At 34.8% G+C, this 13,924-nt stretch overlaps 1 protein-coding gene across 7 annotated transcripts; it reads right to left on the reverse strand.

Moving 5' to 3' along the window:
- Positions 1–13,104, reverse strand: LOC108205855 (calmodulin-binding receptor kinase CaMRLK). 7 transcript variants are annotated; one of them, XM_064085854.1, is made up of 7 exons: positions 12,926–13,104; positions 11,914–11,980; positions 11,712–11,825; positions 9,643–9,750; positions 6,363–8,094; positions 1,679–3,023; positions 1–803 (listed from the first exon to the last, which is right to left on the reverse strand). In XM_064085854.1, exons 5-7 carry the CDS (start codon positions 6,417–6,419, stop codon positions 166–168), a joined length of 2,040 nt encoding a protein of 679 aa, XP_063941924.1. In that variant the 5' UTR covers positions 6,420–8,094; positions 9,643–9,750; positions 11,712–11,825; positions 11,914–11,980; positions 12,926–13,104; the 3' UTR covers positions 1–165. The 7 variants fall into 7 exon arrangements, with proteins under 7 accessions (XP_063941924.1, XP_063941923.1, XP_063941921.1 ...); XM_064085853.1 differs by having other exon boundaries at positions 11,914–12,013; XM_064085851.1 differs by having other exon boundaries at positions 11,712–11,980.
- Between the last annotated feature and the right edge of the window lie 820 nt (positions 13,105–13,924).

Here is a 13,924-nt window from a genome sequence, read left to right on the forward strand (position 1 = left end):
TTCCTCGAGACATTTAATGTCCAAAATATGTTCAAGCTAGGAAGTTTAATAGTCAGACAAGCAATTTCCCAAATAAGACAAACATGACATATGTACTTTGAATATTCAAAAAGAAGTAAAAAAAGAGAGGGAACTCTCAAATCAAATGATGGACCAAAACCATGTTCAATTCAACACATCCATCACAAGATGTATGTCTTTCAGCAGCCCCACGACTTGCTGCATTGTGGGTCTTTTCCGAGGTGCCTCTGCTGTGCACAAGTATCCAACTCGGAGACACTCAACCATCTCACTCACTGAGTCATCACCCACTTTTAATCTCGAGTCCAATGCATCAACCCCTCTGCCCTCCCTCACTAACCTCCTCACCCACTCAACTGTCTCCTCGGACCCTGGTTGACCCGTCAACAACTCGACCAACACGGTCCCAAAACTGTACACGTCAGCCTCCGTTGACCCGCTGATTTGGTCTTGACTGAGGCCAAAATCAGTGACTCGGGGTTCCAACTCATCTGACAATAATATGTTAGATGGTACAAAGTGGCCGTGCACCACGGGCCTAGACTGCCCGTGGTGCAAATAAGCGAGGCCGCGGGCAATCCCCACCGCAATGCGATGGCGGGTACGCCATGCGGTTATATCAGGGGATAAAATTTGGGACCGGTTTTCGATGTCGTTGCGATGCTCCCAGGTGTCAGTGCTCCAATCCTCAACGTCAGGTCTCCCAGTGGGTAACTCCTCGTGAAGCCATTGATGGAGATCACCATTTGCCATAAATTCATACAATGCTAACTTCTCCTTGCCTGCATTAAAACAATCCAGTCTTACTAAAATTCGACAGATACAAGTTGTTACATCAATATTTATATTTCAAACAGTTCAAGTCGATTTCCACCAGAGTAAAAAACCAAAAAAAAACATGATGTAAGATAGAAGTTTGAAATTTTAAAAGTTCACGAAAGCCCAAAAATGATCAGAGGTGGTACTATAGTCTCAGGTTTAGAGCAAGTCCAACAATGTCCTAGCAAATGCCTTATAAATATAATAAAATAATGTGTCCTAGTGATTTAAGACATCATCTTCATATATCAACTCCAACAACATGCCTCATTATTGTGCCTTATAATTAAAATATTAATATATTTAAATTGTTATTGGAGGGAAACGAAAAGGAGAGAGGAGAGAGATGTAGTTAAATGGTAGGAAACTATTTTTTTATTGAATAGGGCATGCATATTGGTGCCTCAAAAATAAGGCAATTATTTCATGTCCTAGTGTTTTAGGGCACCACTAAGACATTGTTGGAGCATTGATTTGCTTCACACGCCTTATATTTTGATTTAGGACATCAATATAGGGCACTGTTGGACTTGCTCTTACTACTACGTGACATGTAAATTTACTTAGTGCGACAAGTTGTCACTCTCATGCATAGTACCCCGTGAACTACATAAATATGGGAGGTCAACTTATGACTAATACAAATTGAGCAATGCTAAGATACAAAAATGAAAAAAAATTACCCGAATTTGTTTCGAATGTGATTTAACTTGATTACGTATGTCTAATCAACTTTCGTAAACTAAGCATTGGACATGATTTCCGGGTTTCTGATATTTCTTATAAAGATTTAAATAAATCGGCGAAAAACATATGATAGATCAAAAGTTTGAATTACCTGCAATGCAGTAGCCAGAAATAGGCAAAAGATTGGGGTGTTTAAGCTTGGAGATATCTTCAAACATGGTTTTAGCTTTATCTTGATCAATGTCTCTGGCATTTTCCAGTACTTTGATTGCCACGTGGAGGTCACCTGGCAGCACTGCTCTGTACACTGGCCCACACCTCCCTTCTGCAAGCAATGACTCTTTTCCAAAGTGTGATGTGGCAGCTATCAAGTCTTTGAATGTGAGGTAATTCATCAATGGCTTCTCAAACATCACCACTGCTGCTGAAGAGGGCTCTTTCAGATCAGCAACCCAGGAGGTTCCAGACTCTGTTTCAAATGAAAATGGCCCTGATTTCTCTATCTTGAATGGCGTTTGAATGGGTTTTGAGATGGCCCATTTGTTTGTTTTGGCTAGTTTTCTCTTCCTGTACATAAAACATATGCATGCAAAAATGGCCACTGCAAGAACTGATGATGCAAGTGCTATGGCTAAGATGAGATGGCTGGGTTTGATTTTGGGTTTTTTGTTCATGGGTTTTTGAGGTTGGGGTTTTGTGACTGGTGGGGATTGAATTGGATGAGGCTTCACATGAAGATTTTGGTTGTTTTTAGATGTGTTGTTGTTGAAGTTTCCTGCATTTATGAAGGCTGAATGACCGAAATTTTGAACATTGATTTGGGCTATATAACCAGTGAAATTATTGAATGAGATGTTCAGGAATTTAAGGCCATCAAGTGAAGGAAAATCAGATGGAAATCTACCACTCATGTAATTTTTCGAAACATCGAAATATTTCAAACCATGAAGAACTGAAATAGCCTTTGCGTTTCCTACAATGTTGCATTTAGAAATGTCAAGAAATTGAAGTTTGGTCAAGTTTTCGAAACCAGAAGGCAAGATTTTGAGGTCATTATTGGAAAGGTCAAGACTTGTGAGGTTTGGAAAAAGAGATAGATGAGCCAAACTGGTGAACCTGTTTTGTGACAAATTCAAGACTTGAATTGATGAAGATCGACCGGGACCCGAAAAGGGGTTTTCGGGTCCGGACCCAATGGTGCCTCCTAGCCTGTTCTCGGAGAGATTGAGTTCAGTGAGTGTAGGGATGGACCAAAACCAGCCTGGAACAGAACCCCTGAGGGAATTATTGGAGAGATTGATGGAGTGAAGCTGAGATAAGTTTCGGAAAAAAACCCAAGAAATTGTGCCAGAGAGGTTTCTTGAGGAGAGATTTATGTTTGTTATGTGAGGGTTTGTGCAGTTCAAATCCCTGGATTTGAACCAAGATGAGTTGAAACCATTGACTGAACTGAAGGCCTTGGTTACCAATTCTTGGTCTTTGGTGATGCATGAACACTCCACAAATGCCACAAATGAGATAAAGATAATTAGTTTGGAGAACATCTTCATCTTGTAAATATTCAAAAGTGTCTTCTTTTTTGCAGATTGTTTTGGCTCTCACAGCAGTTTCAGCAGAGAAACATGGAGAAATAAAGTGCTTAAATATATGTGTGGGGCTAGAAGATTGAAATGGAGGGAGTTGGAGAGGTATGTGTATTTGGTTTGTCAAAGGACTGACTCAACTGAGAGTCTGCCTCTGAGTCTTAACTATGGTCTCTGCTTTACCCCGTGAGTCTTTTCAAGTTTTACCCATCTCAGTTGAGTAGCTTGTGACCGTGGGGTTTATTTTTTATTAGAATAATACAAATCTTATTAATTATGACAATCTAAATCTTTTAGAGATATTTATAATAATGATACAAATCTTAATGATTATGAAAATCTACATCTTCTCATATCTCATAAATATGAGAGCACAAATTTGAATTAGTATTACAGTCTAATATTTTTATTCCTATGAGAACATCTCTGGTAATATTGACTAAAATAATGCAAAATTAGCTTTACTCAAATAGATTAATAGAATCTTGCTAAGGTGGTTAGAGGTTGGTTAATCATAATCCATATCGATAAACATAGTTCAGATCTTGACTTAATTGGAAATAAATATTTTGTAATGTTCTAATAAACATTTAGAGATATAAGATGATAATTTAATATATTTATCTCTTTAATAAATATCAGATGATCTTAGTTATTATGATAACCTAAATCTTTGACTTTTAATACCATTTCCATCAGAATAACCGTTATTTGATGTTTTAAACTTCTATAAATATTTTAAATTATAAAAAAGATATATTTATAATATATTTCAATTTCCTTTCACAAAAATTAAGATCCAACTCTGTCAAAAGAAAATTAGGAATCAGACTTTTATTCAGGTTTAGTCTTAACATAAAAAGTTAATGGCCGTCATTTTAAAACACGTTATTTTGCGGGTTGAGTTACTTTGAATACAGCATTAGATATAAATTAAACAATCCAGGCATCTAGCGTTGTAAAAGAGGTATGAAATGCGCTGAGTTTATGTAATTTTTGCGGAACATCATTAATTCTCAAAGTCCAAAATGCTAAATTCTATAAAATGGACCAACCCTTGAAATTCGAACAGCTTGCAATAAAGAAACATCTTAGTTCCACCAATACTCTGTCACAATAAAATAATATACTAATATATTGATAATATAAAATTTTATCAAATCCGTGAACTAGATCGAACAAATTATAATGATTTAATGTCAAAAATAGTATATTAAAGTAATATTATTTGAAATTTGTTATGAATAAAATATGTTATCTTAACATATTAACAGATGACGTGAATTTTTTTACAATCTCAGACATCATGTGAGTCTGTGAATGTCTCGATATGTGCCGGGGAGCATTAATCTTACTCGGTGTTATGGAAAAATAAAAATGCAACTAAATAAAATAAAATGCTTAATGTATAGAAACTCGTATAAAAATTTATTTTCAAAAACTGACTTTAAACCGTTGCAATTTTGCAAACATGATTAATAAATTTATCACTCTTTCTGACAGTCACATTGATAACCGCATTAGTTGATATGCATATAAATCTTGAGAAATACATGCATCTTTTCGTAGCTTTTTGACAATAAGTGGAAACACAAGAAGATTCACATATGAAAGTAACTTAACCATGAAATTAAGTGGCGTGAAGACTCAAGGACACGCCATTTTGTAATTACACAAAGACTTTGACTATATAGCCTAGTCAAGATTCTTCAAGTATACTCAGTTTATGATACTCTAAAATGGTCAGAATGCCCATTCTCTGTCTCACACATTTATGTTAACTAGGTTAGTATCAACATTAAGAGTAGTTCTACTGGTTACTGGATGTGAAGGATATAACATTCGGTAAGTGCTCGAATAACTTGAGGTTAAAAGATCCGGTTTGACAGAATATAAATTTTCCAGTCATACTAGTACTCGATCTATTAAATATCAACTCTAGCACAATATTTCACATTCGAAACTCAAGAGTATAGGGTTATTCCTTTGATTCTTCCATCACAATAACAGATGAACGAGAACAGAACTGGCACTATAATGCAGCATGTTTTGGGAAAGATTGATATAAGTCATAAGATAGCAGACAACATGGACAATAAAATTTTATGGAATAATTCAGTCAATCACGATATGCAAATGTACAGCACATGATAATGCATTAATCCCAATAGTGTTTTGCTCTCTTGTGCTTGGAATATTTACCATTTTTATGCCCAGAGTTTTCAGAAATGATAATGATTCAGGGCACACTTACAATTAATACAATCAACCCCATCCTTTTGTTTCTAGTGGTTCTATACATGTATTCATGTAAACATATCAATGGATTTGGAGGCTAGTAGGCAACTTAATCCATGATTTCAAGATTCATTAGGACTATTTTACCTGCCCCCAAGGTCCGTTCATCGTTGTTTAATCATGTTGTACATTCTTATTCATAATGCACCTGGAGAACAATTCTGTTGTAATCCTAGAATTCACAACTTTATTCTTTTGTTATAATTCCCAAATAGCAGATAGGCTTATTGATGCTTTGACGGAACATGCTCACCTTTTATGAAATTTTTGTTCCTCAATTAAGGCCTGCACAAACTTATTGTCTAAAGTCATTATGTGTTGGTGTTTCCAGATTACGTTTCTCAGCTCAACGACTAATGTGCAGGTTTATGTAAGAATCACTGTTAAGCGATCAAATCAAGACTTAATTAAGATATCGCTGTAAAATTTTCGTTTTATAGCAGTGTTTAGGAAACTGATAAACATTTAGCACAAATTAGGGTATGAGCAAAGACTTCACCTAACTCTATATGAATCCAAACCAAAAATTCCAAAGAGTGGCAACTAAGATCTCGGTAAGCTTAAAGAAATACTAAACCATACCTAAAAGGTGATGCAATAATGTATTTTCAGAAGAATATAATATATATAATCCAGTCACTCATATGCAGCAGTTTGCTTCTTAGGTAAACAAGTAGTAGTTGGTATGTGTGTTTCATGTATTAACTCATAAATTCCCTTGAGATGATAATCTCGTAATAATCAGTTCTTTCGTATACGTTTCAAGTTCAATATCTAATGCTTGCTTGGAAATTTAACTTAGGGTATGGCTCTATTTGGTTTTAAGAAATTTTGTTTTTGGTGGTAATTAACTAATTATCTAATATGTCTTCATAAAATCTTGTGCCCTCAGCCTTCTTGTATTAATCAATTACAGAAACATATAAAGGAACAGCTACAAATTTAGAAAGTAACCTGTTTCCATAAGCAACTTCTCTTCTGTCTTACATTCGAATCAGCCTGTGAATGCATGCAAAAAAATACAGATTAACACAAGTCCAAAGGAGAAAAAATATATGCTAAAGTTTTTTGCAACAAACATTTAGATTTGATTTGTGTAAACTAGTTGTTCTGAAAGGTAAAGTGGGAATTTCTGGTTAATTGCAGAATAAGGCAGCTTCCAGCCTACCACCAAACTCTTAGTTTTCCTATCAAAGATGATGCACACAAACACTGATCTAAGTTCCAAATTGCATTGCAGTATGATACATGATATGAAGAATGGATGTAGTCTACAGTCTACACTCTTCATATATGACAGAATTCTAATTAAAAGAAAGGTCCAGGGAAAAAACTGAAGGAAGCTTCCAATTCAAGTGCATTCAGTGGTCATCAGCTAGAAATCTAACTAAGAAGCCCGGCTAATGTATCAAAATATATATTACAGGAAAGAGCTACCTCAGGATTGTAATCATCTGCCACTACCAAAGATCCCCTTGATTCACGAAACAGACAGAGGGACGAACACCCGGTGTATCAATAATCTAAGAAAATACACAAATTAGGGAGACCACATATCTGCTGTTTTTTTTTGTTTTTTTTTTTGTTTGAAGTCAGGAAGTCAGTTATCGTAAATGTCTGGCTTGTGGGTTTATATGAGGATTATTCTGTTTTATTATTTTCAGTTGTTTTCAAGAAATTTTTCAATGTGTTTTCGCCTTTCAGGCAACTTTCCTATGTTTTCCAGTAAAATCATCGCTAATACTAGCCTGCTAGTAAACGATATTCTGTCCAGCGTCACCTCCCCACACCATCCTGCCATAAGCATCAACAGCTTGGTATTTGGCATACGTTTTAGCTAGCTACAGAATACAACAGTAAAAAAAAGAGAGGAAAAAAAATATACAACAGTACAAGATTATAAGAAACAGGAAATAAAGAAGGATTAAAGAGGAGAGTACGCCATAAACGATGACAAAAACATGTCGAGTCTAACCACTGGCAAACATGTACCAATTTGGAGAACCCTTCTTTCCAGGTCTGGGGTCACAGTGGCAGCCAAAATTAATACAGAAAAAAATTGTGCAAAGCCTGCAATATAAATCAATAAACAACAAACCGATCCATGCCAACAAATAGTTCAGATATAATTCTCTGTGGTCAATCGAATATGTACATCAAACCTCCCGTTTCTAAAAGCCAAACAAAAACACTCAGAATAAAATCTGATCAATATGATCCGAGCCACATCTACGACGTCCACGAGAAATGTCCAGAATGTTAACACATAAAAAAATATTATACTAGTATAGTATTATGAGATGGTTAAATTATCATATCAGTTTCCTTGTTGGGATAATATCCTTATTATTGTTAAGATGTTGCTATATAAGCCAATCTGCACTATTGTAGCAGAGAACCTGGTATATACGAGTTGTATTTCTGGGAGAGAGTGGGTCAAGAATCGGGTCAGCAGGCGGGACTGGAGTTTTCATCCCACATGCGACCAATACTCTACCTAATCATCACCTCCGCAAGAAACCAAGAAAATGCTCAAGAGTAATTATTACAGAAAGATTACTTCATTCTCTGAAGAAGCACCATGGGAAAACAAATGCTAGTCAAGCGACTCAGGCACATCCAAATGCTATGTTCCATGCGCGTCCAAATCAAAGGTTGCAGCACCAAGAGACTCCAAACAAGACAGCTGTTAACAGAAACAAAAATGGCGACAACAATTTAATGAGTTGCATCTGCCTCAAGAATGGACTTACTGATATATCTAAATAGGTCCTTGGCAGAAGTCAAAAACATTTGTTGGAGAACTTTAGCATAAAAGATAAGCGAAGATACAGGCAGCCGAAATCTTTGTCAAACAGTGGATGATCATTAGAATAACAATGAATAATATCATCTATTCGTACTGACCAAGTATGTAGACTGTAGTCGACTAGTCGTATGAATAATATTATGTTTTCAGGTAAACAAGTAGTAGCTAGTATGTGTGTTTCATGTAATTAAATTGATAAATCCCTTTGAGATGTAATCTTATAATAATTAGTTCTTTCAGGTACCATATACGTTTTTTGTTCAAAATCTAATGATTGCTTGGGAATTTTAATTACGGTATGCAACTAAAATGAGCGTTGGGAAAATGTTTCATCTTTGGTTTTAGTCACATTGCTCTTTTTAGTTTTAAGGAATGTAGAACTGGGTGGATACGGTGGTTTTTATATGTCTTCATTAAATCTTGTACCCTCTCCTTATTACTTCTACTATCAATCAATTACAGAAACAAATTAAGGAACAGCTCAGATTAAGAAACCAGCCTGTTTCTTTAAGCAACTTCCCTTGTGTAAACAACATAATACTGGTCACATTCGAATCATGACATGCATGAAAATGCAGATTAACACAAGTCAAGAAGAGCAAAAGATATGCTAAAGTCATGTTCAACAAACCTTAGAACTTGTTTTCTGTAAACTAGTTCTTCTAAAAGGTAAAGTGGGAACTTTTGGTTAATTGAAGAACCAGCCTTCCACCAGACTGTTATTTTTGCTAACAAAGATGATGCACATATAATATCTAAGCTCCAGATGGCATTTCAGTAAGACGCTAATGAGCTAATCAATTAAATTGATATTTCCCTAATAAGATGAATGGCCGTAGTCTACACCATATGTAAATGGCAGAATTTTAACTCTGAATAAAGCTTTCCAATTCGAGTGCATTAAGTAGTCGTCAGCTAGAAATGCTATTAAGAAGCGATGGCTAATGTATCAAAACATATATCACAGGAAAGAGCTACCTCAGGTTTGTAATCATCTGCCACTACCAATGGTCCCCTTGATTCATACAACAGAGAGAGGGACAAACATATATTAACAATCTAAGAAAATATGCACATCATTATTTTAGGGGACCATGAATTCACTTTTTTTTCTTTTTAATTTTCAATTATTGTAAAAGTCTGGCTTGTGGGTTTTTATGAGGATTATTCTGGTTTATTATTTTCAGTTGTATTTCAGAAATGTTGTCACTGAGTTTTAGGGAAATTTTCCTCCGTTTTCCCAGTAAAATCATAGGTATACTAGCCTGCCGAGTAATCGATTTTCTGTCTAGCATCACCTTCCCACCTTATCCATGCCATAAGCATCAACGACGTGGTATTTGGCATACATTTTAGCTAGCTACATATGACAACAGTACAACAATATAAAAAACAGGAAATAAAGAAAATAGAAGAGAAGTATACGCGATAAACGATGACAAAACGTATAGAGTCACACTACTGACAGACATGCACCATTTTCACTTCATCCATCTAAAGTGAAGCTTCTAATGCTGTTGCATACCTCCAATTCTAAAAACAATACAGAAAAAAATTGTGAAAGGCATGCAAAAGAAATTCATAAGTAACAAAAAAAATCCACGCCAACAAATACTTCAGACAGAATTCTATGTGGTCAATCAAAAATGTACACCGAATCCTCCCATTTCTATTACAAAAACAAAATTCCCAGAATAAATTCTGATCAATATGGTCCGAGCCGCAACTATGATGTCCTAGAGAAATGTCCATAATGTATAAAATTATTATATTAGTATAGTATTATGAGATAGCTTCAATATTATATCAGTTTCTTTGTTGGGTAATATCCTTTAGTATTGTTTAAATGTTGCTATATAAGCCACGCTGAAATTATAACTGAGTACAAGGTATGAGAGGTGAATTTCTTGAAGAGAGCAGGTCAAGAAAAGGGTCAGCAGGTGGGACCCTTTTCTTGAAGTATGTATCCGTTTGAGGATGATGTTTTACTTTCTTGCTATTTGTGAAGAAACTACTTAATATTGGTTAATGGACTAGATTTGGAGCTTGATTTGCTGGTTTGCTACAAAAAAATTTAATGTTACAAATAATAAGTAGTTACAAAAATAAATAAAATAAATATGCTGTCTTAGCGATTACATACTACATGGACAGAAGTTAGAGGCCATTGTTGAGGAAAGATGGTTCATTAGAGAATAACAAAGGTGACCTTGTTATTGGACAGTTCAGTCTAGATGATTCCTGGTACAGAGCAATTATAGTGAATGGTGCCATACGATCTGCAAAAGCTAAACTCAAAGTGTACTACATACATCAATTACGGAACTCGATAATTTGTTGCCTATAGCCGTCTAACACCTTCGGATTGTTATTCTTTAGCCACTCTGCTATTGTAATCGAGAAAAAGTTAATTATAACAAAATCTTGTTTTATATCATTTTTCCTTTTTTCTCAAGTTAAAACATGGAAAGTTATTAATAAATCGTGAAATCTCTAGAGGGTGGAGGTGCATGATTCATCACAATCTACCAAAATCTAAAAGAATTAAGCACACAAAACCTATGAATTAGTACAAGGATAACAAAGAACATATTAGAATCAGAACTCAAGATTGCGTGTAGAACTATTTCAGATCTGGAAGATAACTTTGTACCTTCAGAGTGGGCTGAAATGAAACAAATAATATTTTTTTTAAAAAAAAATAGAAGACAGCCCTTGCCATCAATCAAGAAGAATACATCCATAAAAAGGAATTAATATCTTCTGAATTGAGTGAAAAACTATTTTTACACTATAGATCTTCAGATTGTAGTTTATGCAAATATGCCAAGTAAGGTTATTATTGATGTTTACGGCCTTATGCTTTGGGAAAATTTTTTTAGACAAGGACCTTGCTTCTATAATACTAGTCTTCTGCTATGTTTTGCCTCGGACGACTAGAAGTTAATCCCCAATCATCAAGTTAGATTTTGAAGTGTTGAACCCCTTTCGTATTATGATTCAAGTGATTTTATATACTGTAACAGAACCCTATAATTTGATGGGATAACAATAGTACGTCTACTGGCTGTATATTAAACACAAATGAATATATGATCAATTTGGTTTGTTAAGCTAAAAGAAAATCAAAGCAGGGGAACACAGATCTGCATTTATAGGGATCTGTAAAAAATCAAGATTATGAGGCCAAATAGAAAACACACATAGATACTTTTTAAATTAGCCACCAAACCCCAAACTACAGCAAGAACTTCCTAGGTAAGATAGAGAAGTTTTGAATTCAATGCTTTTAGTATCATGAAAATGGTGAACATATGTGCTGAGAAGACCACAGTCAAGCAAATTGTCTGTAAATTTCAAAATTTAAGTAACAATATAAAAAGTTTTACTTAGCAAAAAAAAAAAACAATATAAAAAGTTTCAACTTAAAAATTGTACATAGATATTTATAAAAAATAAGCTACCAAATTTTAACTATGGCAAGAAAATCTTACGCAAAGCAAGAAGAGCGAGATCCTGGTCCTTTAATCCAAGTTAGTCAAGTAACAAGAAGGTGGTAGATGCATCGACTGAGAAACCTTGAGCACACATCTCATTTATGAGTAGACCTGCTACATTGCACTTCTTATTATGAATACAGCCCAGCATAAGGATGGTAAAAGTATTTGACAAGCAATCACTGGCTTCCATTCTCACAAATATTTCATTTGCTTCGTCAGGTATTCCCCCTAGGAAAAGCCCATGGATCTTCCTTGTGTACATCCTGAACACAGGTTCCAAACCTTTTGAGGAAAGGCTGTCAAGAAACATTCTAGCTTAATCCTTAAAGTAAATTAATGTAAATGCGCAGATCAGGAATTAAACCACCGCAGTCCATTGTGTAAAATAAGGACACTGCTACGGCAAGATAATGGTTCTAGCAAAGACCCTGCAACAAGATGCTGAACATCATATATTCTAGGTTTGGACCTTGGTTTAGCACTTTCTCACTAAAATACTTCCATGCTTCAAGGTCTATCCATATTCAACAACTCTAGTAAAATAGAACTCTAAGTTCCAAATTTCAATTGTGTGTGTCAACCTTAAGTATCTACAAAAATTACCTAAAATTCCAAAAATTACCCACCTTAGAGTAGCTCATAGGTTATCATATCTAAGACATCTAGTAATATGCCTTTGTAAATCATATCAAAGAGAAGACCTAAAGCATGATCAAAAAGTCGGTCCTCACATAAATAATTAATAACAATGTAATAAGTTATTGTATTAGGTTTACAACCTTTCTTCACCATATATGTAAACAATGCGATGGCCATACTAGTGTGACCTTTATTACTGAGGCTATTGGGTGGAGTGGTGGACACAGTTGAGTGAATTTCTTTGTTACTGACAACTTTTTCGGGACAATTACTCAGCCTCGACGACTCGTGGCCTAGTCTTGGGAAATCAGGTTCCTTATAAGAGTAGCATAGGCGAAAACATCAACCAGAAAACTAGGCATAATGATCCAAACAACAACGAAAAGGCACAATCGACACGATATAAGTGACAACAACGTGCAGTTAATGACAGTATCAAAGGTAACAACATAGCTTAGGACACACATGTCTGTAGAGAGAGAAACAACAGTGTTAATTTGTTTTATTCTAACAAAGAGTATAACAGACAATCAGACATGGTACTGAAACCAAGTAACACATAATATTACCTCCTTTAGCAAAATGTCGTAGAAATTAAGGAGGGTTTCATGTCAATCTTCAAAACCAAAGGTCCTGATCTTCTTTACGATTTCTACCAGGCCCGTCCATCGTGTCGTGTACAAGTCGAAGGTGAACCAAATCTGTACCCAGGACCAGAGCCCTGTACCCAGAGGCCAGAGCCCGTTTGTCCCCCGTTTTAAGGAGAAAAATGTTTTAGGTCGGATTAAAGTTAGAAATAAGCCCGGAGCTGATCCTAGATATTTAACTTCATTTTTCTGAACAATTTTTTTATAAAAATTAATCATAAATTATAAATTATTCATAATTTTTTTATTTTTATTATTATATTTTTAATAACCCATAAACTGTTAGTAAATTGAAATTACTCAAAAAGATATTTTAAATTCTTAACTTAATGAGAGAAGTCAAATTAAGTTGTAAGTCACGGCAAGTTATAAGTTCACACAAACGGAATCCTAATCTAATCTAAAGTTTATTTAATTTTTCTTCAATAAGTTCTCAATTATTTGGTTCTTGTTTGATCTCTTCTTGTGAGAGTATTTTTTGTTTAGGTTTTCTCATTGTTCATTATGTTCGGAATTACAAATTTGCGTGATTTTGATAATGTTGGTTCAATGATAAAGATTTTTATGTTAATATATTTATAGTCGATTGCTCCAAATAAAAGTGTGAGTATCGCAACATGTAGATATCTCTTTATCGCTTGATTGCCATCCGAAAAGGAAAAGTTCAACAACTATTGATTATACGTTTGTTCCAATTTCGACTATAACAGTGAATATCGTATGATTTCTCATTATTGGATAATATTGTTTTGGTGCTGATATATACATACTCTAAATTTATTTATGCACACTCCACACCTTGTTTTATACTAATTTACCCTGTCTTTTATCATTTCAACCAAATATCTTATCAATTCAAAGGGATAATTTAATACAAAGTAGGTGGAACGGTGTGCATAAATAAATTTAGGGTGTGCATAA

Source organism: Daucus carota, chromosome 1 (genome assembly GCF_001625215.2).
Source record: "Daucus carota subsp. sativus chromosome 1, DH1 v3.0, whole genome shotgun sequence".
Lineage (NCBI taxonomy): Eukaryota > Viridiplantae > Streptophyta > Magnoliopsida > Apiales > Apiaceae > Daucus > Daucus carota.

Excerpts from the sequence above, each read along its gene's own strand:
- LOC108205855 (XM_064085854.1), bottom strand. The coding sequence starts at position 6,419 with ATGCATTCACAGGCTGATTCGAATGTAAGACAGAAGAGAAGTTGCTTA. Across the intron at positions 3,024-6,362 it reads GAAGTTGCTTATGGAAACAG|TGTTCATGCATCACCAAAGA; the intron begins GTTACTTTCTAA and ends GCATTTGTGGAG. Across the intron at positions 804-1,678 it reads TTCTGGCTACTGCATTGCAG|GCAAGGAGAAGTTAGCATTG; the intron begins GTAATTCAAACT and ends GTTTTAATGCAG.